The 27,930-nt window shown below is 48.3% G+C and overlaps 1 protein-coding gene across 1 annotated transcript; it reads right to left on the bottom strand.

Annotated features, from left to right (window-relative positions):
• Positions 1–886: 886 nt before the first annotated feature.
• Positions 887–24,518, bottom strand: TNFSF8 (TNF superfamily member 8). The gene is made up of 4 exons (XM_071453639.1): positions 24,160–24,518; positions 16,297–16,342; positions 2,838–2,912; positions 887–2,268 (listed from the first exon to the last, which is right to left on the bottom strand). Exons 1-4 carry the CDS (start codon positions 24,295–24,297, stop codon positions 1,871–1,873), a joined length of 657 nt encoding a protein of 218 aa, XP_071309740.1. The 5' UTR covers positions 24,298–24,518; the 3' UTR covers positions 887–1,870.
• Between the last annotated feature and the right edge of the window lie 3,412 nt (positions 24,519–27,930).

Here is a 27,930-nt window from a genome sequence, read left to right as displayed (position 1 = left end):
CTTTAACTCCTCTGGAAACTGGTTGTGTGGATCAAAGTAGAGGCAAATAGAAGATAAAAAGCCCTGTTCAGAGACATGAGGGATTTATATGGCCCAGAGGAGTGAGGAGATCCCAGAGGAGGTTCCAAAGTCATAGGCAGGGTCAGCTGAGTCTTAAAAAAATAAATTTATCTTTGCTAAGAGAAAAAGAAAAAGAATAAAAAACGAAATCCATGTTTTTTGGGTTTTTTTCTTTTTGATTTAGTTTTCTTTTCTTATTTTTTTTTCCCTGAGTCATTAACAGCAAAAGGAAATTTTGGTTGCATCAATGTTTATCAAAACAGAAAGTGGGTATCTCTACCAGTGAATCATATCAGCTCCTGACCTTTAGAAAGTGTCTGGTGTAATTTGAAGTCACCTGGATGGATGAGACAAAACCTCATTGATATGCACCATCAGTTTCTGGTGATGTAAAGCAAGAAACAAATTTCTGCTCTGAGGAATATTTGGAGTGTGCTCACACAAACTGAGCTCCATCAGTCACCAGCATCCACTGAGCTTGGGTGATAAAGCACCAGGCTTCTGGAGCCAGAAACTCAATCTATGACTAAATGTTTGCTGTGGAGAGTTTGCCAAGCTGCAGTCATAGAAAAATGTCAGTTGTGCAAGGAGAAAAACTCCAATAATGGTGAGAATAGGCCTTCCTGGATTCCCAGAGATGAAGGGAAAAGGGAAGGACTGAACAGGGACCAGCTTTGGGAACATCTTGGTCCCTTCTCTCCCCACAGTCTAAGAATGAAATTGCAAATAAAAGTCTGGGTTACTGCAATTCATGGAATAAGAGGGCCTGAGATTCTTCTTTTATCCTGAATTCTCTAAATATTCCAGGCATCCAAAGAAGCTCAAACACCACCCATCCTCTGGCCTGGTGAAACATCTCAGCTCTCAGCTGAGGGCTTCTGAAACTCTTTGGGAAAAGTGTGGACTTTGGGGAAGTCTGGAGCCCTGGCTTTCCAGGAAGTGCTGGTGCTGGAGGAGGATTCCCAGCCCAGTGTGGTCTGTGCCAAACTGGCAGGGCAGCACTCGAGGAAAATGCATCCTGATGGACTTTGCTATTTGCCAGACTGGCAACTCCATTGCTGTTTTAATGTTGAATGTGAAAAGGTCTGAGAACCCCAGGGCAAAACAGAGGCTGAGCACTCTGCTTACACAAAGTCTGTCCCAAAGAGATTTATATTTAAATAGAAAAGATGGATAAATAGTGACAAGGAAGACACTTGAAAGAAACGAGATAAAGTCCATAGCAGAATGCAGCCCAGAAATATCCTGTAAATCCCAAATCTCCTATGTCCTGCCCCAGAGTCTCAGCTACCAGCCCGAGAGTCAATAATTTCATCATTTCTGCTGTTGTACAATGAATCTGCTCCAGAGTTGTCATTGTGTGGCCATGGTAAAGAAAAGCTTTGACTACAAGCTTTGACTGTTGGGTTTTTGGAAAGACTGGGTTAAAACACTACTCCATAAAATAGAGTTAAACACATTTCCCCATGTCCTGAGCACATGTGCCAGCAGTTTATGGCCCTAAAAATCTCTGTATTGTGGATTCTTGCCATGATCTGGCTGGGGTTTAGTCAGTGTTTGCACAGATTATTTTGAGGAACCCTTGGTGGGTTGTGTGCTGGACAGTCCAACAATCCCCCCCAGAGCCAGGCCAGGGAACCTGGCAGCTGTGCCTCTTGCAGTGTTTTTTTTCTGGGACACTCACAAAGTTCCTTGTTCACTCTAGGGATGAGGTGAGGTGTGAAATTTAAACCAAGGTGGTGCCTAGTGAAAGCAGGCTGCTGGTGTTCAGAGGAAGGGTCTGGGCAGCAGTGGGAGGCCAGGGAGCTGCTCACATTCCCTTGCTGTACATCAAGACCCCAAGAACGTTTTCATTGGGAAGAGAAACGTCATTCAGGAACTCAGGGTGGTTCAATGTTACTGATATTTTGTCCTCCTTGTCCAGGTGTGTCAAGTGCAGCTGGAGCAAGGTCTTAAAAGTCTCGTCTTGGCACGTTTCTGACGCACAGAACGTGGACAACGTCTGACTGTCCACCCTGCCGTTCACCAGGAGCTCAATCTTGAGGTCGATGGGGCTCTTGGAGCAGTTGGGAAAGTGAAAGTTCAAGTAGCAGAAGATCAAGTAGAGGCCTTGTTCCCTGATCACCAGCTCTGGGCTCTGGCACTCGATGCCCTCACAGATCCCCTTCTCCGCCAGGCTCAGCTTGGAGCTGTTCACTGTGCTGGACACTGCAGGGAGAGCAAAGGGATGTTAGCTCCGAGCTCCACCGAGCTCCCTTCAGCCCTAGGACACCTCCAGCAGTGCTTCCTGCTACAATGAGACACCTGCCCTATGGTTTCCTGCAGGAAACTCCAGGAAAACCCCTGGAAAGACAGCTGGGAGCTCACACATGGAGGTGGGGCACTAAAAATTCCAAGGATTTACTCAGCCCTTGGGAAATCCAGGACAGTGAAATACATGAGTGTTCATCTCCATCATTTCCCCACTTGGCATTTGAAGGGAATTCATAGAGGTGTACATTCATGTACTTTCCATATTCATGGAGGTGTACCTTCCTCTGTGCATGTGCCAAAGGTGAATCTTAATTTCCTTTTATGTTTATCAAGTTAAAATGAAAGTTTCTAGTATCAGATAGGGGTTTGCCAATCACATTCCAGGAGAGCTAAGGAATTTTTTTCCTATAAAATGCCCTTTTGGAAAAAAGGCTATTTGCTAGTAAACCCAGTGTGAATGACACGACTGCAGCTTTTCAGACAGCTCTGAAATTTCTTTTCCCAACCCTCATCCCCCCTCCTACCTCTCATGTAGGCAGCAGTTCCATTGGCTGCTGGGACACTCTGTAGGATCCTCAAATAGTCTTCAAAGGTGTTACCTGAAGAAAACAACAGATTAACTCATCACTCCTGAGCTTTTTTTTTTTATTTTTGTGGTACAATAAAATGCAGCCAGCACTTGGTACCCCACTTCCAGCATGATTCTTATCCTTGGCTGAGGATATCTGATCTGCCCCGGGAATTCAGAGTAGTGTCATTCAGCTGGTAAATCTATAACAACCTAAGGCTCTGGCAGATTGCAGCTCTCAGCCGTGAAAAATTAAATTCCTTACCCTGCTTCTTAAAAATAGGAGTGATGGTTTTAAATTAAAAGAGCGTGCATTTGGAATAGATACAAGGAGGAATTACAGTGAGGGTGGGCAGGCCCTGGCACAGGGTGCCCAGAGCAGCTGTGGCTGCCCCTGGATCCCTGGCAGTGCCCAAGGCCAGGCTGGACAGGGCTGGGAGCACCTGGGACAGTGGGAGGTGTCCCTGCCATGGCAGGGCTGGGATGGGATGAGATTTAAGGTCCCTTCCAACCCAAACCAGTTTGGGATTCTCTGATTCTATGAAACAGAAATTATGTGCAGGTAAGCTTAATTTAACCAAGTTGTTTTTGTGGTGCAATTACAGAAAGCTTTTAAACATTTAAGCGGGACATAGTTCTGAAAATGGCTCTTTGGGTGCTTTTGGAATGTTGCTCTGTTCCCTCATGGTTAAAATGTGGATTTCACCAGGACTTTAGGATGTTCATATAACCCTAGAGTGGTTTGGGCTGGAAGGGGCCTTAAAGCTCATCCTGTTCCACCCTGCCATGGCAGGGACACCTTCCACCATCCCAGCCCTGCTCAGCCTGGCCTTGGGCACTGCCAGGGGTCCAGGGGCAGCCACAGCTGCTCTGGGCACCAGGGACCTGAAAGCTGCTGCTGGAGCCGGCCCCGCTCCCCCCGTGCACCCTGAGCCCGCCCCACGCCGCGGGTCCGAGCCCAGGGCAGCGGCCGAGCCCCGGGAATGCCCCGAATCCAAAGCGCCGGGACTGGGAGGAACCGGGGCTGCCCCCGGGGGGACGGCTCCATCCCTTGGGACACGGGAACTGCTCCATCCCTCAGGAACTGTTCCATCCCTTGGGATACAGGAGCTGCTCCATCCCTCGGGAGCTGCTCCATCCCTCGGGAACTGCTCCATCCCTTGGGAGCTGCTCCATCCCTTGGGAGCTGCTCCATCCCTCAGGAACTGTTCCATCCCTTGGGAGCTGCTCCATCCCTTGGGAACTGCTCCATCCCTCGGGACATGGGTACTGCTGCTCCGTCCCTCAGGAACTGCTCCATCCCTCGGGATACAGGAACTGCTCCATCCCTCGGGACACGGGAACTGCTCCATCCCTCAGGAACTGCTCCATCCCTTGGGAGCTGCTCCATCCCTCGGGAACTGCTCCATCCCTCGGGATACAGGAGCTGCTCCATCCCTCGGGATGCAGGAGCTGCTCCATCCCTTGGGAACTGCTCCATACCTTGGGACACGGGAACTGCTCCATACCTTGGGACACGGGAACTACTTCTCTATCCCTCGGGAACTGCTCCATCCCTCAGGAACTGCTCTATCCCTCGGGAACTGCTTCTCCATCCCTCGGGACATGGGAGCTGCTCCATCCCACGGGATACGGGAACTGCTCCATCCCACAGCCGCGGGATCTGTTCCCTCCCACGGGATGCGGGAACTGCTCCGTCCCACGCGACGCTGGGATGGCTCCATCCCACGGGATGCAGGTACTGTTCCCTCCCACTGCCTCGCGGACTGCTCCGTCCCACGGCCACAGGAATTGATCCATCCCACGGCCGCGGGGACGGCTCCATCCCACGGCCGTGCCCGGCACTGCAGGCGGCCGCAGCGCACCGAGGAGCCGAGTCCCGGCCCCGCATCCCGGCCCCGCATCCCGGCCTCGCATCCCGGTGTCCCATCTCCTACATCCCGGTGTCCCATTCCCCGCACCCTGACACTGCATCCCGGTGTCTGGGCACCGCATCCCTGTGATCCACATCCTGCATCCCAGACCCTGCTCCCTGTGGTATTCACATGGCCTCTGAACAGAGAGAAGCTGTGAGACAAGCAGAGAAGAAAGAAAACACAATTCTTATCTCGCTTGCTGTGCCTGTGTTGTGCCAAAGCACAATGCAATATGGAGATTGTTTACCCAAAGTGAGGATGTTTTGTTCCTTGGCCTGTCAGGGCCAGGTGTGTGTGTTGGACTGTCCTGGGACAGTGAGGAGAGAATCAGAGATGATGAGTGCAGTGTGAGCAAGAGTGAGTGCAGGGCAGATTCAGTTTAGATGGAATGTATATAGTATAGTATAATAAAGTAATTAATTGGCTTTCTGATGATGGAGTCAGATGCATCATTCTCTCTCCCCTTTGTTAGAGTCACCTTTGATTTACAATAGCTCCTCACTTCTCCCCCTTGCATTTCACCTCCTTTCCATCCATATTCCCACCTTCCATTTCCTCTCTGTTTTTCTTCCTCTCACCATACTGGATGTTCAGTGAATGGCTCTGATTATCCATTCCTGGCAGTGCCCAAATCCAGGCTGGACAGGGTTGGGAGCAGCCTGGGACAGTGGAAGGTGTCTTGCCCATGGCAGAGGGTGGGATCAGATGAATTTTAAGGTCCTTTCCAACCCAAACCATTCTAGGATTCAGTCAATGATTCTGTGATTATTCTGTCTTTATTCTGCATGACACAGAATTGTCCCCTAGGTCCACAGGTGGATGGACACTCAGACAAGGTGTGTCCATCCAGGAAAACAGTGCATATCCCAGTGCATGGTTATTTCTCCTTGCATTTGCTCTCCTTTACATCTCCTGGGCTGCTATGGCTGTGGAAATGCCCAGGAGCTCAGATGGCAAACTGGGAATTTTTTGTGTTCCATTCCACAGCTGAACACCAAGAATAAAGCAGGAAGAAATTTCAATAAAGCATTTTAAAATTATACTCCCTCTCCCTTTTGGGTACACAAAACTCTGAAGTTGTCCTGTGACTCTGTTTATAAAACTGATACCACAGTCCCCAACCCTACAAGGGTTTCTGAAGGAGCACTTAATGCACAAAACTAAGTCCTACTGAAACACAAAACTAAATTAATGCACAAAACTAAGTCCTAGTAAAACGTGACATCAGATGTTGTGTGTCATGGTCCTCACATGTCCCACTCTGCTCAGTGCTGGTGTGGCCTCACCTCAATCCCTGGGGGCACTTTTGAGAGTCACAACGAAAAAATGATCTGAAGGTGTGAGAGTGTCCAAAGGAGGGGCACAGAGATGGAGAAGGGTCTGGAGGGGCTGTGAGGAGCAGCTGAGGGCTCTGGGGTTGTTCAGCTGGAGCAGAGTGAGGGCAGAGCTCCCCGGGGCTGCAGCTCCTCCCGAGGGGCAGCTCCCATCTCTGCTCTGGGCCAGGGACAGGAGCCAGGGCACGGCTGGGGCTGGGCCAGGGCAGCTCAGGCTGAGCTCAGGGCAAGGTTCTTCCCCCAGAGGGTGCTGGCACTGCCCAGGCTCCCCAGGGAATGGGCACGGCCCCGAGGCTGCCAGAGCTCCAGGAGCCTTTGGGCAGCGCTGCCAGGGATGCCCAGGCTGGGCTTGCTGGGACAGGGGCTGGGCAGGGACAGGGGCTGGCCTGGGGGATCCCTTCAGTCCCTCCCAGCTCAGGACATTCTGTGCTGCTCTGATTCCCTCAGTCCATGCAGCACCAGCTGAGTTTCCCATCCCTTTGCAGCAAGGGCAGCCCCTGTCCCCCACAGGCAGTGATTGAACCCCAGGCTGTGCTCCTGTTCCTCCCTGCCAGAACTGGGGCACCAGGGTGGGCTTGTTGGGGCTCTGGGCAGGGACAGGCACTGAATGATCCCTTCAGTCCCTTCCAGCTCAGGATATTCTATGCTTCAATGATTCTAACAAGAGTTCTATTTATATGCAGAGTGGGATAAGGATCTTAAGATTCATAGGATTCCTGAAACTGGGGTAATGATAAGAGATTTAAATCTCCAGACCCTTGCTGTATCTACAGGACCTGATTCCTAAGGGAGTCTTGATAACAAGGATGAACAAATCAGGGAGAAGCTGGTCCCACACCCAATTTCCCCTCGCTGGAGGGGGTTGGTGTGATGTGTATTGCACCCTTTGCACACTCCACTGGAGACAGAAACTGTGGATATCTTGAAAAAAATGTGATATTTATCTGATTTCAGTAGTTTAAAGACTTTTGTGGTGAGCAGGAGCACACTGCTCTCCAAGAATGAGTAAGTTGTGTACCAAAGTCCCTTCACCATTCTGGAAATCCCCAAAGAAAAAACCAAAACCTGCTTTCCTGGTGTTAGTCATGTCAATCTGGTGTTTTAGTGAGGACACGGGCACCGCAGAGATGTGGAGATATGGCTTAGGATGGGCAGAAACGCTTCTGGCCCTTATTTCAACTGTGGTGATAACAAGAGTCTGGGAACACAACCAGCACCCTGAGCCCACTCACACTCCTGTGTCTGCAGGAAGGGGGAGAGTATTTACAGAAACTCAGTGGCATTTACCCTCCAAAGGCTGAAAATCCCCTGCTGCAGCAGCAGCAGCAGCCCTTGGAGGCTGCAGCCCTGCCAGCTGTGCCAAGCCAAGGGCTGAGCCTGCCCACAAAGTGCCCAGAGCTGCCCTGAGCTGCTCAGGGTGTCCATGGATTCTCCAAAGATCTCCCCTCTCTGACATGGCTGCACTGTGCATTTTCAGAGCTCTATTTAACATTTACTGCTGTCAGCAAGTTTCGTGTGCCTGTGTTTAAATTGGGTGACATCAGCTGCATTAGTCAGAAGGGAAATTATGGAAAAAAAAATTGTTTTAGAGAGACAGGTCTGGTCCTCACTCTGCTGAGGCAGTTTATAACTGTTTTCTACTTTTATTTCTCAAGTTAATTCTTTTATCTGAAACATTTCAGCTCAAGCCAAGAGAGGCTGAAATTCCCTTCAGGGCTGATCGATGGATGTGCTCACATGGCCTAATTGGCTCTGCACGAGTCATGGTGTAAATCAGAGCTAATCCCTCTGCAGTCAATGGGATTAGATGGGCTTAAAAATACTGGGAGGAGGAGGAAAAACAAAGCTACATTTGGGGCTAAGGCCCAAGGAGAACACACTGGTTTGTGTTTCACTGTGTGCTGTGAGGCACGGGCACTGCAGATCTGCTTCAAGATGTGCTGGGTTAGGGAGGGGTCTCAGGGGGAAACCCTAAAGAAGATATCAGGAGATCACTTATTTTTGTCTTTTTGACCTTTTTAATGGTAGGATCCAAAGGGTGCAGCCCTGAGGGAAAGAGCCTGCCTGTTTCCAGGAGGTCCATGCAACTTTTCCCCACTGAGCCAAAAGGGGCTGGAAATGGGGCTAAAATGGGAGTGGGAAATGGGAGTGGGAAATGGGAGTGGGAAATGGGACTGGGAGATGGATCTCAGAGAAGATGCAATTCTACTGAACCCCCAGAATTTCACCCTGAGGTGCAAAATGAACCCCTGGGGTTCTCTCAGAGCATCAAAACACAGCAGCACCATGTCCAGCCAGGAGGGCTCGGGGACATGAGGACACAAGGGCTGCTGCCAGACAGGCCCCAGAGGATGTGGCTGTGCTGGGGAAAGTTCTCTCTGCTGGCTGCCTCAGTTTCCCCACCTCTGAGATGGGTCTGACAGGAGCACCAGCAAAGGGCACTGAAACCATGAGCTGAAAGTGGCTTTGTCAGCGTGGAGGGTGCTGCTACCCAGGCATGGAAAGCCCCTCGAGGGGGGCTCCTGAGGCTTGTCCTGCTCCCAGCCATCCCTGGGTGCCATTCCACTGCCAAGGGGGTGGCATCACCTCCGGCTGGGGGCTGAGTGTGAGCAGGCACAGGAGCAGGGCAAAACCCTGAATGATTCTGTGAGGTAAAGAAGTAAAAGCAGGCAACAAACAGCTTTTGATTCCTCTGTAACCCCCGTGGATTTAAGTGCTTATGGAATTAGGCAAGGTGATGTCACACATCTCTGTCAGCATGCCAGAGTTAGCAGAATTTGCCTCATTTTATTTCTCAGCAGCCACTCCCTGAAGTCCCTGTGGCTAATTTTAACTCTCTCCTGCCAGATCAGTGCCCTGCAAACAGCAGCCAAAGGACTGGCCCAGCCTGTGATGCTGTGACAAGTGGCAGCTGGGTGACATCCCCTGCTGGGCTCTGTGACAGAGCTCTGGGCTCTGCTGCTGGCTCTGCCTGTCACACACACACTGAGAGCCTTTGGTCCTCCAGAGCTGCCACTCAGGCTTGAAGGGGACTGAACTCAGCTGCCAAATTTCCTTTCCAAAACCAGAAATTAAAGAAATATCTCTTTTTTCCCCACCAAATTTAGGAAGAAGCTCTGATGAATTCCTCACTGCACACCTGAGTACTGCCAAACCTGTGGAATTTTAGGTCAAAAGTCTTCAAATCTCTGCTTGCTTGTCAGTGTAGCAAAGGTCACATAAGATCATGAGTTATTAATATATATAAGTACAAATATAATTGCAATACAAATATACATATAAATGTAAATATAAATGTAAATATGAATATATAAATATAGAAATGCATAAACACACAATAATATAAATATAAGTATAAGTATAAGTATAAGTATAAGTATAAATATAAATATAAATATAAATATAAATATAAATATAAATATAAATATGCATGTGTGTATATTAATATATATTTATATCTATTCACATATACATATTTATTCACACATGTATATTTATAAATATTGACATATAGCTTGTGTTTTAAGTGTTGGAGAGAGGGCAGAGCCACCCCTGAGCACTCTGAGCAATGCCCATCAGCCCAGCTGTGATGCCCACAGCCCACCCTGGCTGTGTGTGGTGCATTTCCCCGATGCTGGCCTGCAGGAGGCCTCTGCACTCTTTCTAGCATTTGCAAGTCCAGGCTTGCCCAGGTTTTCCAACCTGAGAAACACAACTGCTGTGCCCTGCCTTCAGGCAGGGTCACATTTATGCACCCAGACACCCGCCTGGACTGAGGCTGACAAGGGACAAACCTTTTTGGCTTAGTGTGAAATATCCATTTCTGAGGAAGCCGCTGCTGTGGGACTGGTGTCTGATGCCCTGCAGTGTCATCACACAATCACAGGGTCATTGAGGTTGGAAAAGACTTCCAAGATCATCAAATCCAACCTGTGCCAAATCCTGACCTTGTCCCCAGCCCAGAGCTCTGAGTGCCACCTCCAGCCCTGCCTGGGACACCTTCGGGGATAGGCACTCCAAACCTGCCTGGGCAGCCCCTGCCAAGGCCTGAATTTCCCCTCTCCATGAGGAAATTCCTGCTGATGCCCACCCTGAGCCCAGCCTGAGGCCGTTCCCTCTGCTCCTGTCCCTGTTCCTGGGAGCAGAGCAGGGATGGCAGGGATGGGATCAGGATGTCTCTGGCTCATCTGGAGGTTGATCTGAGCCTCTCTGGCCCAGCTGAGCCAGATCTGTGGATTAGGGAATCAGCCAGGAGAGGGAAAACACACTCTGGTTTTGTGGCTGCCATGAATAAACAGCAGCCAGTTTAGAATCAGGATCATTTAGGTTGGAAAAGGTTTCCACGCTCATGGAGTCCAAGCTGTGACCAATCCCCACCTTGTCCCCAGCCCAGAGCACTCAGGGCCACCTCCAGCCCTTCCTGGGACACCTGCAGGGATGGGGACTCCAAAGCTCCCTGGACAGCCCCATTTGATGTTTAACAACACTTCCCATGGGGAAATTCCTGCTGTGCCCACCCTGAGCTGCCCTGGCCCAGCCTGAGGCCGTTCCCTCTGCTCCTGTCCCTGTTCCCTGGAGCACAGCCCGGCCCCCCTGGCTGTGCCCTCCTGTCAGGAGCTGTGCAGAGCCACAAGGGCCCCCTGAGCCTCCTTTGCTCCAGGCTGAGCCCCTGCCCAGCTCCCTCAGCCTCTCCTGGGGCTCCAGCCCCTGCCCAGCTCCCTCAGCCTCTCCTGGGGCTCCAGCCCCTCAGGGTCCCCTTTGCCAGGAGGGCCCAGGACTGGAGGGAGCACCTGAGGTGTCCCAGCAATGCCCAGGAAGGGGACATTAAATGACTCTCCTGGTCCTGCTGGCTACTCTACTCTTGATACAGGCCTTTTCTCCTTTTCTCCTTTTCCCAGCTCCCTCAGCTGCTTCTCATAGTGCTGGGATCACATTTGGCTGCAGAACGCCCAAGTGCCCTCTGAGACACGGCTGCAGATCTGGAAAGGTTCCTTGGCTCATTGGCTTCAGCCCAATTGTCTCTACATTAGCAGGTTTGTGACTGTCACCTGTATTATATTAATTTCTCAGAGCCACATTTTTATTTGGGAACATATTTCCCATTAAAACTGAGAGTAGGGTGCTGGATTTCTTTTCCTGGTTTGTCGTGTGTCAGATAAAAATACCTATAAATTGTGTGTGTGTGTTCATTTGTATCTGCAGGGTTTTATTTTTTTCCCTTTCGTAAATGAGAAGATATTTTGATACCAAATCTTTGCAGCTCAAATAACAAGAAAAGCCATCAGCCCAGATTACACAATTCCCAGGGAAATGAGGCTCAGAGAGGCCAGCAAGGAGATGATGAGGGCTGTACCTTTCCAGGTCATCAATTTGTCTGTGAGTTCATTTTCCCTCTAAAAAATGAACTTAACAATACCCCTCAGATCCACACTAATAGATGATTTGTTATTTGTGAAATGGGGATGAGTTTCTGCAGAGAAATGCTTCCACAGAAAGAACATTTCACAAACACTTGGTGATGGATTTCATTCCTCCCCCCTGTTGCTCAGGTACTGCACAGACAGTGGCATGGAGCATTGGAGGAGACTGATCCCATTTTTCACACAAACATTTAATGAGCTGACATTGCATCCCTCTCAGCCTGTGCCTGTGGGTTCCTGCAGCCCATCCATTGGGGCCTGACAGCTGAGTCAGGGCTGGAAAACTCCCATAAATCTGCTTTAGTGCCCACTGGTGTTTAGCTAACAATAGAACATAATCTCATTGGAGACTGAAATTAAATCATTGCATTTCCCTGCTTTAATAAGACATAATTAATTCCTGTTGTGGCTGGGGCTGGGCTGCTGCTCAGTGAGGTCTCTGCCTGAGTGACCTCAGCTGGACCCAGCACAGAATTGTTGTGTCACAGGATCATGGAAGGGTTTGGACTGGGAGGGACCTTCAAGCTCATCCATGGGCACCTCCCATTATCCCAGATTGCTCCAAGCCCTGTCCAGCCTGGCCTGGGACACCTCCAGGGGTGGGGCTGTGTCCCTCAGAGCGTTACTGAGATGCTGGCACTGGCACAGGGCTGGAGCCCGGCTCAGCACCCAGCTGGGCAATGCTGGTTTTTCACTCCCTTGCCCATTTTAACAGTGCAGGAGCCCTGGTTTGTAGGAGCATTGGGGGTAGGACAGTGGGGATGGATGGAGATGAGAGATCTCTGCAGCCAGGGCTGGAACTTGGGGTTTATTGCAAAGGGCCTGGAGGCAGGGCCCTGCTGGGAGCTGCCAGGCACAGCTCAGAGCAGGCCTGAGAGAAGAGAGGGGCAGAGAGGATGAGAGGGTGAGAGAGCAAAAGGGGTAAGAGAGCGAGGTTCCCATTACAATACAATAAATCTTCGTCTGTGTTGAATATTCTGATTCTCACTAACCAATCTGGTACAAGATACAAATCCTACAGCATTTCCATACAGCCTATAAGAATCATTCCATTACCATCCTGTGTTACATTTTAAACCCTACAAACTCCTCTTTGGGCCCCTTCTGCCAAGCTGGCAGGGTCTGCTCTGCCCCTTGGGCCTGTCTGCAAGCAGAGGGTGTTGTTCCATCAAAAGGGGATCACCTTCAGCTGGCCACACCATTGTTTTCCAGTTGTTCAGTAACTGAGGGATCTCAAAGCTTGCTTTCATTTCAATCTCGCTTATAGTTTCCATATTCTCAAAATCTTTTGCCAGGCAATCCTATTTATAAGGCTTTCCTGTTTCATCTTCCCCAGCACTGGTTCATGGCTACAAACCACACCCAGTTTCCATCTGGGCTGCCTGGGAGGCAGAATGGATCCAAATCGAAATCCACAGCAACTCCAGCCTCAGCTCAGTCCCTTTCCTGAATGTTTCTCTTGTTCCTGTCTCTGGGTGGGACCTGGCAGCAGTTGCCACAATCCCTGCTTGGTTGCCAGCAGCTGACAGACTCCCTGTGAGGGACCTTCAATAAATTATCCACTGGTATATTAATTAATTGTTGGGATACACAAAACGGAGAGTACTTTGCACCTTATTAGCAGAAGAGGTTGGATCAACAAGATGCCTTGGCAGGAGCAAACAGAACTTTGAGGATTAAATCAAGATTGCCAGAAGATTCCATCAGATGGGTTTACCAGAAAATGAAAATTACATCAGACTTCTGCAAGCAAGAGATGTATAAATTTGTTTATGTGATCTTTAACCCAATCATTGTAGTAAAGCATTACTAGTCTCCCTACAATAAACATTTGTATCCCACAATAAAATTGGATTCTTTGATCACCTCAAAGTCTTCCCCATCTCTCTGCTGATAATTAATACGCTCTGCTTTATGCATTTTAAGAGGAAAATAAAAGGCCCTGACAATTTGCTCCCACTTGAATGCTCTGTTACCCTCCAATAGAGACTGATGGGCTGGGAGAGCATCTCAATGCACTAAAACCAACTTTCAGCAGCTCCTCCTGGGGTGGGCTCTCACCAGCAGCCCCATTCGATCCCTCACTAATGCATCATCTCACACTGAGCAACAGAATTTGGAAATTCAGAGAAGCAGAATTCGGAATTCAGAGCAAGAGACTGCCTGGGATGGAGATGGACCTAAAGACAGAAATGTTCTGGCTGGTGAAACAGCATCCTGGCTATTCCTGGGGAGAGCAACTGCTCCTACCTGGCACCTGCCAGCTGCTGCTGAGGAGCAAAAACAACTGCATGAGTTGCTTGAGCTGAAATAAAATCATATATATATATATATCTATAAAAATATATATGGTATATATGTGTATATATACACATATGATTTTATTCAATATAAATAATTATTAATTTATTCAATATAAATAGAAATAAATAACATAAACTTATATTTCTAATATTTAAAATAAAATATATTTATAAAATTATATTTATTATATTTAAATTTCATTTATAATTTTATGTTTCTATAATACTTGTATAAATAGATGATATTTATATAAATATACTGTATATATATATAGATAATATATAAACATTAAATTATCATCAATATTATATAAGGTAATAATAATAACATTACATAAATAAGTATTGCTATTTTTATTTGTTATTTATCTATATTTTATTTAATATTTGTTTGGTTTTTTATACTATAAATAATATATATACTATATATAAATATTTGTAATATATATATACTATAAATATTTATTTTAGATTATAAATAGAAATATAAATAGAAACATAAATATAATACTTTCCTATTTATATTATAAAATAGATAAATATAAATACTCCTATTAGAAATATTTATAAATATAAATAATACAAATGTAATTATAAATGGACTTTTGGACCAGTGACCTCTCTCTCCATGCCCTGGGAATGCCCCTACCCCTTGTGCTTTGCTTTGAAAAGCGCTGACCTACAGCTACAACCTCTGTGGATAATGAGGCTCTGTACCTCCGGATCCTGCTCTATTTCTGAACCTCTTCAGATACAAAATGAAGCACAAAAAGACTTGAGAAAGACTTAAGATTTAAGGGGATGCTTAGCGTGCTAGAGAGAAAGCAGCGTGTGTGTTCAGGGTGCCTTAGGGAGAGCCTAAGGGAAAAAGAAAATTCCTCCAGGTTACAGGGATTTTACACCTTACAGAAAGTGATGGTCAGGCAAGGTGTGAAGTTCTCAGGAAGGACATGGGGACACTCAGAGACTGCTTGGGGAGCCGTGGGCTGGGAAACAAGCCCAGCATAGGAGAGTCAGAGACTCAAAATTACCCAAAATGGAGTAAGGGGTGCCCAAATGCTGCAAAAATGCAGCTGCAGAAAAGGTGATTGTGGGGACTGGGACTCTGCAGTTGGGTTCCTCTTACTTGGAATCCTGGAATCACAGAAAATCCTGAGCTGGGAGGGACTGAAGGGATCCCCCAGCCCAGCCCCTGTCCCTGCCCAGAGCCCCAACAAGCCCACCCTGGTGCCCCAGTTCTGGCAGGGAGGAACAGGAGCACAGCCTGGGGTTCAATCACTGCCTGTGGGGGACAGGGGCTGCCCTGGCTGAAAAGGGATGGGAAACTCAGCTGGTGCTGCATGGACTGAGGGAATCAGAGCAGCACAGAATGTCCTGAGCTGGGAGGGACTGAAGGGATCCCCCAGGGCAGCCCCTGTCCCTGCCCAGCCCCTGTCCCAGCAAGCCCAGCCTGGGCATCCCTGGCAGCGCTGCCCAAAGGCTCCTGGAGCTCTGGCAGCCTCGGGGCCGTGCCCATTCCCTGGGGAGCCTGGGCAGTGCCAGCACCCTCTGGGGGAAGAACCTTGCCCTGAGCTCAGCCTGAGCTGCCCTGGCCCAGCCCCAGCCGTGCCCTGGCTCCTGTCCCTGGCCCAGAGCAGAGATGGGAGCTGCCCCTCGGGAGGAGCTGCAGCCCCGGGGAGCTCTGCCCTCACTCTGCTCCAGCTGAACAACCCCAGTTTCCTCCAATCTCCCACTCTGCTCCACCTCTGGATGAACACAGGCTTCATTTCCCCACTGGGGGGGGGCAATGGCATCTCCTGCCCTTTGGGACTGGGCACCAAGTTGCATTTGCAAGGAGTCAGATATTGGTGCTGAGAGCCATGAGAGGCTCATGTCACAGTGTCAGTGTCAGCAAAATCTTGGTAAATTGTCTCTGTTAGACAGATTTTCTTATTTCAGGCTCCCTGTGCTCACACTCTGCCTGTTCCAATTCCTTGCTTTGTTCCTTTTGCTTCTGGTCTCTCCTTGTCCATTCTCAACCCACCCATTTCCTTCTCCCTTTTCCCCTCAAACCAGGAGCTGTTTTGGAATATGTCAAACACATTTTTACCCCTCCCTTGTGAAGATGAGGACTTTACACACATTTGCAAGAGCCAGCACTTAAAATAAGACCTTAAAATCAGAGTGATGTTCACATCTCCTGGCAAAAAGCTCATTGGAACAGACACCCCAGGGCACATTCAGAAATATTTGTTGTTTCTTCAGCCACGCACTGGTTCCTGGAGGTACTGAGTAATTTGAAAGCTTTTTTCTTGTTTTCATTTTTCCACCACTACTTTAGCTTTTCACCGAGAGGAGCCTTTATTGGAAATGTTAAGACGTGCACAACTGACTTATTTGTGCCCCTGGGCAATATTTGGATTAGAGATATGACAAATGGCCTGTGTTGTTTAGGGGTCTTACCTGTCCTGATGGGTTTTTTGATGCCTTCCATGGCAGGATCAGCTTCCTGAAAGAGAGGAAAGAGTAGAGGTGGATTATTCTGGCAATAGGAAATACCCATCTTGTGTGCAACTGTGGATCTGAAACATTTCTGGGTTTTTTCTAACATAGAAAATCGACGTTTTTGATGCAGCCAGATTCTCTCAGTGCAGTAAGAAAATGATGTGGGTTCTGTTGGGGCTGTTGCAGAAGGACAAATCCTAAAAATCCCTCTCTGTGTCTTTCAGGGACTGGACAACCTGGAGAGCCAAGTTTTGGGAAAGATCATCAAAGCCCCAAACAGGTCTGAGCATGACAGTGATGTCCTACCTCACCTCTCCTCCTAATTCTTGCTGAGGTGTAAAACCAAGGGTGAAAATGGCACAGGAAATTCTCCTCAATCATCATGATGTGAGAAATTCCCAGAAAACCAGCTCCAGGGGTGAAATGCAGCAGGATTCCTCTGATGCCACCTTCCTGTCACCCAAACATACACCCCAGAGCTCCTGGCACCTCATAAATGCCCTCAAGGAGCAAAATGTTCTCCCAACAGCTGAGGACAGCACTGGGACCTCCTTGTTGCAGTCAGGTAGAAAAATTATAAAGAAAAGCCATATAAAATCAGGCTGCTCTGGCTGGTCTGTCATTTCTTCCAAGTTAAGCCAGCACTGTGCAAGTTCCCATGTGAAAGCAATCCTGGTGAGAGCAGTTCATTAGCATAACAATCCGTTCCTGGGTTAAAACTGTTTTATACAGTTTTATAACAGTTTTTATACAGTTTTATAACAGTTTTTACACTGTTAGATAGAAAACTGAAACCATCTCTCACAAAGAACTTTTCCTGCACGTACACACCAGGGGTTGGAGTGACCAATCCATACAGAATAACAACTTGTTAATAAACAATAAAGTGATTGGCAAGAAAGCTCCTGGTCAATGGGAGTCACACATGAGGTCTGTAAAACTGCATAAAAAGGAGTTCTGTGAATAAAAAATGGGCTTTTTCCACCAGGAAGGAAATGGAGTCCCTGTGATTTATTCCCACAGTTCCTCACTGTGTGTCACATCCCCTCAGTGTCACCCTGGGTGATCCCACAGGGATTTCAGTGACAAGGAGTGGGTTCTGCTCAGGCTGGGCTGAACCAGCTCCTCTTACCTGGGTGCAAATTACCTGGGCTAATTGTGCTGGCTAATCAGGCCAGATCCAGCTTAGCACATTGGAAGGGATCCATTAGGATCAAGTCCTTCTCCCTGCTCCTCATTTACCTAAAATTAAACCACGGGACCTAAAACCTCTCCCAGCTGCTTGAGCCCTGTCAGTGACCCACCAGGACGTGCAGGAAGGAGAAATTTGGGAAGCTCTACCAGCTTTAAGACAACATCTGATATCTCCTGGGAGAAACTGGGCACTGCTGTGGTGGAAACAGCTTCATCCACAGTGGTGTTACAGAACACACACCTCATTTCTGTGTGAGAAGTGGATAACGGGTGGTGTGGGGAGGAGGAAGCTGGTTGGACAAGGAAAAAAGCTGTGTTGGGTCTGTTTGTGGTACTTAATGTTCTAATCTTAAATGTTTAGGAAGGTTTTTAATTAGATTTTGGCTTCATGGGGCCACGTTTTGAACAGCAGTGGAGTGTGGAGCTGCATCTGCTCCCAGCAAAGAGCTGTCATGCTTTGGTCTGCTGCCAAATGCTGTGTCCTGCAGAGGTGGCAGAGCTGCTCCAGGGGACTGGCAGTGACAAGTTAATGGTTGGACTCACTGATCTTTGGGCTCTCTCCCAGTTTGGATGATTCTGTGGTTCTCCAGCAATTTGGAGATCTGTAATTTGGTCATTTTCTCTCCCCACACCTGTGTAAGGCAGGGCAGAGTCACCTGCTGAGCCAATATTTCTGCAGGTGACCTTTCTGAGCTGGGCAGGGAGGTGCTGGGCAGCAGGAGAACAGGAACCCAGAGTTGGAATTTGAAAAAATGTAAAAAAATGGAGATTTCCAACCTTTTTGTCCCTGACACAACATCCTCCCTTTGGGAGCTCTCATGGATCTCAACACCTATCACCAAATGTTAAACTGAGCAGGGTTTGGGCTGAAAACACTCCCAGGAATCTCTGCCAGGACCTCTCAGCTCCTTCCCTTGCCCCTGCCCTGGGCTGTTGTCTCACACACACTCAGGGCACGGGGCAGTGTTGCTGTTCAATGCAATATCTGAACATTCCTGCTCTCTGTGGAGAATTCAGGATATTTTAGGTGACAGGAAAAGGGGGCTCTGCCCCCAGTGAGATTGCACTCAATGCAATCAGGCAGCCAGGGAGGTGTTTGCCTTGCAGGTGGCTCAGAGCCTGCTCTACATTTAGGGCATAAAACCAAAATTAAAATGGACTAAAGGCATTGTGTTCTCACCTGGGAAGGCTCCCAGCAAATAAAATCAGCGCATAGCAAAACAATTTATTTTAGTGACAACTGAGTAGATACTGAAACAAACCTTTAAGACTTCCTTTGAAATATTACTGGTATTATTTCTTTCTTTTCCAGCAGCAAGAATATCACATGTAATGCTGTCATTTGGAATGCAAAGAGGCACACAGGAGGAGCCCAAAGAGATTAAATTCCACAGTGCCAGCTAAGAAAAAATTCAAGACAACAAATTTCACCCTGTCTGGAGCGATCTGGGGGCTGGTGATGAAAGAGCTCAGTCTTTCCTCAGCAAGCAGAATAATTTGAGTTTGCTTTATTAGAGAAAGTGATAATCAGGTGCCAGTGAAAGTGATTTATTTCTCCTTTCTCTTAATCATTTTACAAGAAGCTTTTTCAAGCTGAGGCAGAATAAGAGTCATTCTAAATTCCTGGGTCACAACAGTGAATATTCATTGAACCAGACACCTCTGACCCCTGGGAGGGTGGGCAGGCCCTGGCACAGGGTGCCCAGAGCAGCTGGGGCTGCCCCTGGATCCCTGGCAGTGCCCAAGGCCAGGCTGGACAGGGCTGGGAGCACCTGGGACAGTGGGAGGTGTCCCTGCCATGGCAGGGCTGGGATGGGATGAGATTTAAGGTCCTTTCCAACCCAAACCAGGCTTGGATTCTGTGAATCTTTATCTACTCTAGAAAGTCCAAGGAAATTCCCTCAGACCAGTGCCCATAATGGGCCAGGGCTCTCCAGGAGCAGCTCCTCATGGCAGCTCTGTGGGCAGGAGCTCTTTGGTCCCCTGCCCTCAAAGGAAATGCTTCAATTCCAAAAGAAGCCCCAGGGCTCTCCTGTGTTTCTGCCCAGCCTCTCACCACCATGATTTCAGCAGGAATTTCCCATGGAAAGGGGGTCAGGCCTTGGCAGGGGCTGCCCAGGGAGGTTTGGAGTGCCCATCCCTGGACGTGTCCCAGGAAGGGCTGGAGGTGGCACTGAGTGCCCTGGGCTGGGGACAAGAGGGGATGGGGAACTGTTGGGGAAGAGGAAACAGGAAAGCCTTATAAATATGATTGTCTGGCAAAAGATTTTGAGAATATAGAAACTATAAGTGAGATTGAAATGAAAGCAAGCTTTGAGATCCCTCAGTTACTGAACAACTGGAAAACAATGGTGTGGCCAGCTGAAGGGGATCCCCTTTTGATGGAACAACACCCTCTGCTTGCAGACAGGCCCAAGGGGCAGAGCAGACCCTGCCAGCTGGGCAGAAGGGGCCCAAAGAGGAGTTTGTAGGGTTTAAAATGTAACACAGGATGGTAATGGAATGATTCTTATAGGCTGTATGGAAATGCTGTAGGATTTGTATCTTGTACTGGATTGGTTAGTGAGAATTAGAATATTCAACACAGAAGAAGATTTATGGTATTGGAATGGGAACCTCGCTCTCTTACCCTTTTACTCTCTCACCCTCTCATCCTCTCTGCCCCTCTCTTCTCTCAGGCCTGCTCTGAGCTGTGCCTGGCAGCTCCCAGCAGGGCCCTGCCCCCAGGCCCTTTGCAATAAACCCCAAGTTCCAGCCCTGGCTGCAGAGATCTCTCATCTCCATCCATCCCCACCATCCTACCCCCAATGCTCCTACAGGGAACAGCTTGGATTTGATGATCTTGGAGGGCTTTTCAATGATTCTGGGATTTATTCTTGGTATGACCCAGCTCTGGCTGGGGAAGAGGGTGGGGGCAGTTCCTCCTGAGGTGCCAAGAGGCAAAGGCTGAGGCTGGACAGGAGAAGAGCAGAAAGCAGAGCACTGCCCCACTGTCCCTCATCTGATAATGAGCCTCACAGGAAACACAGTGAAAATCAGTTTTCCTGTCCTGACCAAAGCTGCCAAAGTGGCACTTCCAGACAGGAGGACACTGTTACTGCACAGAACACCCACAGCCAGAGCTGGGCCAGGGCAGTTTTCTCCTAAAATGCCTCCCTGGATTTGCTGTAGTGCTCAATGAGTGGGAATTCTGCTTTGAGAGGAATTTTTAGTATTTTAATTTTATTTTATTTTTTAAATTTTATTTTCCTGTCTGTTAGGGTTGCCACAAGAGGGGGCACCCAGGGCCAAAGTGAGTTTTTAGGAGACATAAAACCCAATAAATGGTTTTCTGCAATAAATGGTGCAGAATTGTGCTGGCTGCTGTATGAGTCATTCACAAATCTACTTCTAAAGGTTCTTAACAGCCCAAAAGAGCAGATCAGCAAATAGAAAAACCTGCTCTGACCTTTAGTGTTTGCCAAACTGCTGATAAAAGGTTTTTCCCACACAACTTAGAGGTTCAATAGATGAAGTCTACAAAATCCAGAGCAGTGATGGACTAACCCAGATCATGGACTCTGGACATCCACACAATTTGTTAATGGGAGGCCCAGGTGTCTGATGAACCTTTCTGTATAGCACCAGACTTGTGAGGGTCTGTGTGCCTTAAAATGACATTTTCCAGCCCTTCCTGGCCCATTCTCTGTCACTGGTTTGCCATCTCTCTGTCTATACACACAAATATCTCCAGAGGTGGGTATATACACATATATCCAGCAGAGAATGCAGCAGGCACAAGGGTGCAGGGTTTAACACACTTACAAACAGCGTTAAGAAGAAAAATGATGGCTCCAGACCACCTTACAGAGACTGTGCTCATTCCAGAGGAAAATTGAGTCACTTGTGAAAGATCAACAATGGCCTGAAGCCAAGTGGTTCTGCAGATGAAAGCTGAAGGAGTGAACTGACTTCAGCACTGCAAATAGTTCCAAAAAAACAGAGTTTAGCTCTAAAATTGACCCTTCCCAGCTATGGCACTAACGTGCTGTGCCACCCTTCTGAAAAACAAGGCGTAAAGGAAATTTCTTGGGGTGCTGGAAAGTGGGGAGGTGTGATAATCTCTGTTAGAGGTGCTGTAGGATTCAGAGAAGCAGCTTTGAATCATAGTTGCCTTTTTCATGCAGCCTTTCATGTTGTGTTTCCCTTCTTTGGACACTCAGATTGTGGGGGTTGCAAGTGCCTGGTTTCTGCAGAGTTTGATTTTCCTTTTCCAGTCTGTCTTCCTTCAACTTAAATTAGGCAATTATGAATTCATCAGAAGGCAGCCTGTGATGGGGCCAGGGACAGCGTGATCTTGTCACCACAAGATTCTTAATGCTGTGGCACCCAAGGGTCCAACCCCTGCATTATGACCCCCAAACACCCCTTGGAACAGAGGGAAATAAAAGGGTGAGGAGGAAAAAGCATGAGCAGGGTGTGAAGTTACCCCTGAACTCACACACACAACCCAGCTGGCAACATCTGGAGGGAAAACCTCATTGCCCCAAGGAGGTGATGACACAAAATGTTGGTCCTTTTGTCAGAGTTACAAAGAAAATAACGAGGTCAGCTGGTGGTGCTCTGATCCCTACAGCAGCTCAGGGCTGTTGGTCCTTTTTTCAGAATTATAACAAAAATGATGAAGTCAGCTGGTGTCCTCTGCTCCCTACAGCAGCTCAGGGCTCCAGGGGCTCCCCAGCCCCTCAGGTGCTGGCAGCCAGGGCTGGAGATGCTCAGATTCCCCAAAGATCCTGAGCCCAGCCTCCCTCTGACAGTGCAGGCAAGAGCTGAGGTGCTTTTGGAGCAAGGCTGCAGTTCCCTGTGGAACCTGTCCCACAGAACCAACCCTTCTTCTCTGCTCTGGGAGTTCAGGGCCAGGCACAGATGGGGGATGGCTGTTCTGCTTCTGAGCTCCCTGAGAGCAAAACACAACCTGGGTTTCACTGCCAAATTCTCCTCAGAGTGTAAAATTGCTGCTTGATTTTATTTGTTCCTCACACCCCTCAGCTTCGTATTTCCTCCTTCAGCCAAGCTTGTTTTCAAGGCAGCTGCAATGGTGTCATTACTCTTTTAAGTCAAAACCTTGGCTCTTTCAGCAATCTTGTTTCTCTGGCAACTCCTGTAACTGCTTTATCCTGATGGAGAGGTGATTTAATGCTTGCTTCCATAATCAGTACAAATGAAAACCTCATTATACGGCAAAGCTGTGGCAAGTCTGTAATTACCTAGACTGTTATTTTAAAGATCTCCCCTGATAGCCCCTATTTCTCACTTAAAAAGCCCCATGTCTCATGTTAACTGTCCTCAAAGTGCTTCTCTTTTGGGAGAACACTGATTACAGGTAAATGATTCCTCTCTTGAAGGAGGATCAGTCAAGCCTTCCTGGTTTAATTTCTGGGTAATGTGCATACACGGGCACACAAATTGCACAGGGTAAATTTAGCAAGAGAAAATATTGAGTCAAAGGATCATATTTTGTTTTCCATAGCCAGTTCCTCCAGCAGCTCTGTGCTGGAGCTTTCCCTCTGTGAACAGTAATGGGGGTACCTCAGCACTTTGATTTTTGCAATAAGGTTTCAGAGACTATGAAACTTCTAACTTGGCATTTTACCTTGGTGAAGTTAATGGCAATGCCCCTACAAGGTCAGAAATTTGCTTTTTATTCTCACAGCCATCTATCTCTGCTGTGGCAGTCACTGGTTCCCCATCAACCCCAGATCCATTTGAAAGCACTATTTTATTTTAAGAAGTTAAAGTGACTGTTGGTAGAGGAAGAGTTGTTTGTGTGTGACCTTGTGTCACTGATATCCTTTCTACAGCTCTGGCTATGCATGAAAAATCACACCCAAGGCAGGACTGAAGGGACAGGGGGCACAAGGGAGCTCCTGGCCCCCAGCACTGCTCTGGGTGCTTTGGGACAGCTCTGCCTCACCACATCAGCAGGCAGCAGCACAGGGTGCCACAGAGCTGTGCCATGTCCCCTGCTGCAATCCATTCCAGAGAACCAGAACAGACCTTCTCAAACACTGGTTGCTCTCCAAGAACCAGCAGGAGACACACACCAAACCAGGTGGGACAGAGGCTGCTTGGCACCTTGGGTCAGAACCTTTCTCTTTCCATTGACAGAGTAGGAACTGTGTGCCAAGAATAAATGTTGGCTATGGAGAAAGGTCCTCTTGTCCTGAAGTTCTTTCATCTGTGTTTCATCTTTCCCCTAATTCATGTGTGTGTGCATTTATGACAGAGGTAGGAGCTGTTCTTCTGGCCACAGAATGGGGAAGGGAAGGGAAGGGAAGGGAAGGGAAGGGAAGGGAAGGGAAGAGAAGAGAAGAGAAGAGAAGAGAAGAGAAGAGAAGAGAAGAGAAGAGAAGAGAAGAGAAGAGAAGAGAAGAGAAGAGAAGAGAAGAGAAGAGAAGAGAAGAGAAGAGAAGAGAAGAGAAGAGAAGAGAGAGAAGAGGAGAGAAGAGGAGAGAAGAGGAGAGGAGAGGAGAGGAGAGGAGAGGAGAGGAGAGGAGAGGAGAGGAGAGGAGAGGAGAGGAGAGAAGTGAAGAGAAGAGGAAGAGAAGAGAAGAGGAAGAGAAGAGAAGAGGAGAATCAATCTCTTACCGTCCTCTGGACGACCAGGACCATGATGGTGGCCAAGGCAAAGACGAGCAACACACCCAGGGTGGCGATGATGAAATACAAACAGACTTTGTTAGTGGCTCCAAGCCTCCTGGAATCAGTGTCTTCATTCACATTCATGGCTGATTCATGCGAGTCCTTCGCCTGAGAAAGTGTTTGCTCCTGTTCCTGGCACGTTCTTATATAGCTCTCCAGGCACTGCTGTGTGTCTCCCCTCGGTCAGGTTCAAGTTGCAGCCCATCTCTGCTCCTGGCAGGATTTTCCCCCTTCATCCTGGCTCATGTGATCTGGAAAAAAAACTTCATCACTTGCCGTACAAAGAGAGAGGGCCCCGGGGGCGTGAGGCAGGACGCAGCTGTGAGCAGGGGAAGGAGCTTCATGTTCTTGCTCAGGGATTTCTCCACCGAGGTCCTGCGCTGCAGCCGAGGTTTCTGATGTCACAAGGTGCACAGACACCGCGATCCCCCGCCCCAGGCTCTGTGAAATGGGGAGATATGCAAATTCTCTTTCATTTTATACTCCGTGCAGCTGCAGTTGGGCTCAGGGAGTCGCCCCGAGCTCTGCCTTCCTGTTGTGCACTGAAAGCTCTGCTGCCTCCCAACAGGGAGCCACCTCCAGAGCTCTGCATCCACAGGTGGCCTTTGGGCAGCCCCACTGTGCCCTGGGGTGCCCCAAGCCCAGCATCACATCCAGGGAAGGGAGGGAGGGAGCAGATGGACCTGCTCTGTCCTGCACCTCGAGTGCTGGAAGCTGTTTTGGGCACCTCAGCAGGAAAAGGACATTGGACTCTGAGGGTGTGTCCAGAGTGGTGAAAAAGGCACCAAGGGCAGCAGCACTTATGAGGAACATCTGAGGAGATTTGGTTTGTTCAGGCTGGAGAAGAGGTGGTTGAGGAAGGGACCTCATGGCAGAGCTCCCTCACAGCAGGAGCAGGGCAGGAGCCGCTGTTCCTGGAGCTGCATTGGGGGAAGTTCAGAGAGGACATTATGGGAAGGCTCTTCCCTGAGAGGGTGGCTGGTCACTGGAATAGGCTCCCCACAGCACTGACCCTGCCCAAGGGGAAAGGAACCTTTGGGTGATCCTCTTGGTCATAGGAGTTCATGTTGGGCACTGCTGGGAGGAGCAGGGAGTTGGATTCAATCCTATGGATCCCTTCCAGCTCAAGATATTCTAGAATTCTATGATTACCCTTATCTGTGGAGGTCTGGAGATATTTGGGTGAGATTTTCATTGAAGAATTTCACAGAAATGTGTCAGAAATAAATTTCTGATGCAGGGTGCAAGTTCTGGGCAGAAAGGCAGCAGCGTCACTGAAGCAGCTGAATGCAGAGGTTGGGATGTGCCCACAGAGGGTGTCAGTAATCCCAGGTTTATCTGCAGACAGGGAATTCCTGCTCATTTCTATCCTCTCCTGGCCTGGGACAATCACCCTGGCTTTGCACAGAGCTCAAGTGAGATTTATTTGGAAACATTCCTACTCTATTCCAGTGCTAAAGGACCCTGCATGTTTTCTGTGGGATGACTCCTGACTTTCTGGCCAGTCCAAGTCAAAAGACACCTGAGTTTTTCTGACAATCTTCCCAGCTGGATGTGTGTCCCCTTTTGAAGCACATCCATTCAAGCCAGTTAATTTATTTAACAGCAAAACAAATCCTGGGTTGTTTGTCTTGGCTGATCCCAATTTGATATTAAAAGGACATCAGAGAGGGCAAAGAGGCTCTTACCAATGGTCCAGCCAGCTCAGCACCTTGCCTTCAGTGGAGAGCAACAAGAAATTCCTTGGGAAGAATATCAGAACAGAAAAACCAGGCATTCACTGAGTGCAATTCTCCAGTTTCTTCTCATTTGGGCTTGTGGCCTCCCAGATAAAAGGCAGAACTTTTAAATTTTAATCCAGTTGTTCTTTACACCCCTGACACAGCAGAGTTGTAGCATTTTCCTATCATTACCACTATCTTTGATAAAATCACTGGAGCACAGCACTACAAAGGCTTCTGTAGATTTACAAAGCAATGTTTTTCACAGCATCCCTTATCACCATGGGAACAGGCACAATCTGTTTAAGCCAGAGACAAATGAGAAAATGGTCTCACTTGGTCAGACCTGGTAGGCTGGATGAGGTGGGTCCTCACCTTCTTGGTGGATGCAAAACTTCTGGACAGCCATGAGCAGCAGAGATTCTAGTTCTGGAAATTAATCTTTACAATAAAGGAAAGATTTACAAATTCTTGCCTGTGAAAGTTCATTTGACCCCTTAAGGCAGCAAGTGCAGAGCAGCAAATCCACTCTTTGGGAAGCAACACATGGAGATCCCCTACCAAAGTAATCCCCAGCCCTCCTCAACAATGTGACAGCTCTGAAATGCAGGAAAATCCCAATTCCCAATGTCCAGCAGTGACTCTAGAGGAGGCAGTCAGCAGCTCCTGCTCATGACTGAGCAGGTACATCCCTCACTGGGGCAGATGATATTCCAGAGGATAATGGAGGTGTAGCTTGTGGGATGCCACTCTGTGTGGTGCCATGAGGAGGGCCCAGTTCTCAGCAAGCTCTTAGGCTTTTACACTCACACCTGGACTGCAGGTCAGCTCTTCAAACAGAGAAACACCAGTGCTAAACTCATGTAAGGACAAGCAGGTGTGATGGCTGCAAAAGGAAAAGAGATCAGTGAATGTCAGTGAGAAAAAACGGGATTTGTGCAAAAGAGTGCAATCCAGGTTAAACCAGTTTCTGAGATAAATCTGCTCAGCCCATGGGCAAAGCACTGCAAACCCACAGGGTGAGCTGGAATCTGTTGGGAAGGTCCTATAATCACAGAATTCCAGAGTGGTTTGGGTTAGAAGGGACCTTAAAGCTCATCCTGTCCCACCCCTGCCTGGGTAGAGACATCTCCACTGTCCCAGGCTGCTCCAAGCCCTGTCCTGGTCTTGGGCACTGCCAGGGATGGGGCACCCCCATTAAATAGGGGTTTAGGGTACTCTGGCTGTGTGTTCTGGCTCAGAGGTGGTCCCTGTCCTGGCCTTGGATACTTCCAGGGATGGGGCACCCCTATTAAATAGGGATTTTGGGTATTCTGGCTGTGTGTTCTGGCTTAGAGGTGGGGATGTGCTTTCAAACATGACAACATCACCCTGCACACCTTTCACACTCTCACCTGCCTGATGATGCAGATTCCCAGAGCACAGTTTAATTCTTCTGACTATTATTGCATCAGTTCTCCCCAGCTCTGGTTCAAAAGGTTAAAGAGCAGGTGCTTGCCCCAAAGTTGCATCAGCACAAGCTGTGTCCTCTGCAGCAAAGAGCTTTGCATAAAAGGGCAGGGAGGCAGAAAACAAGGCAACCACAAAACCAGCAGCTCTAATTATTTCTTGGTAAATATTGCAAGTGATTGCCTTTGTCAGGAGAAATACAAAACATCCCAGTCTGTTGTTAGTACTTATTGTTGTGCTGCTTGGCTGAAAGGAAATGAACTCACTGAGAGCTGAGAACCCATCCATGGGGTCACTGGAAATTCACCCTTGACTGAAGCTGTGATAACTGAAACTTTATCAAAGACAATAATGCCCAATTTTTGAGAGATATGTGGGCACCCAGCTGCCACTGAAATCCAGGGGGGTGAAGAGTGTAGGTGCCTTAGGAGGTTCCTGGGTTCATATGAACTGTGTCCATTTCTTGTCGAAGCCATCAGCCATGTTTGCATCCATGCAGTTGACTCCCAGAACCTCATCCAAAATCTGAGACAAAATGAACCATGAT

Source organism: Agelaius tricolor, unplaced genomic scaffold, assembly GCF_023055355.1.
Source record: "Agelaius tricolor isolate 1412-34295 unplaced genomic scaffold, bAgeTri1.0.p SCAF_37, whole genome shotgun sequence".
Classification (NCBI taxonomy): domain Eukaryota; kingdom Metazoa; phylum Chordata; class Aves; order Passeriformes; family Icteridae; genus Agelaius; species Agelaius tricolor.
Note: the sequence above shows the minus strand (reverse complement) of the source record. Positions and strands in the feature narration are given on the sequence as shown.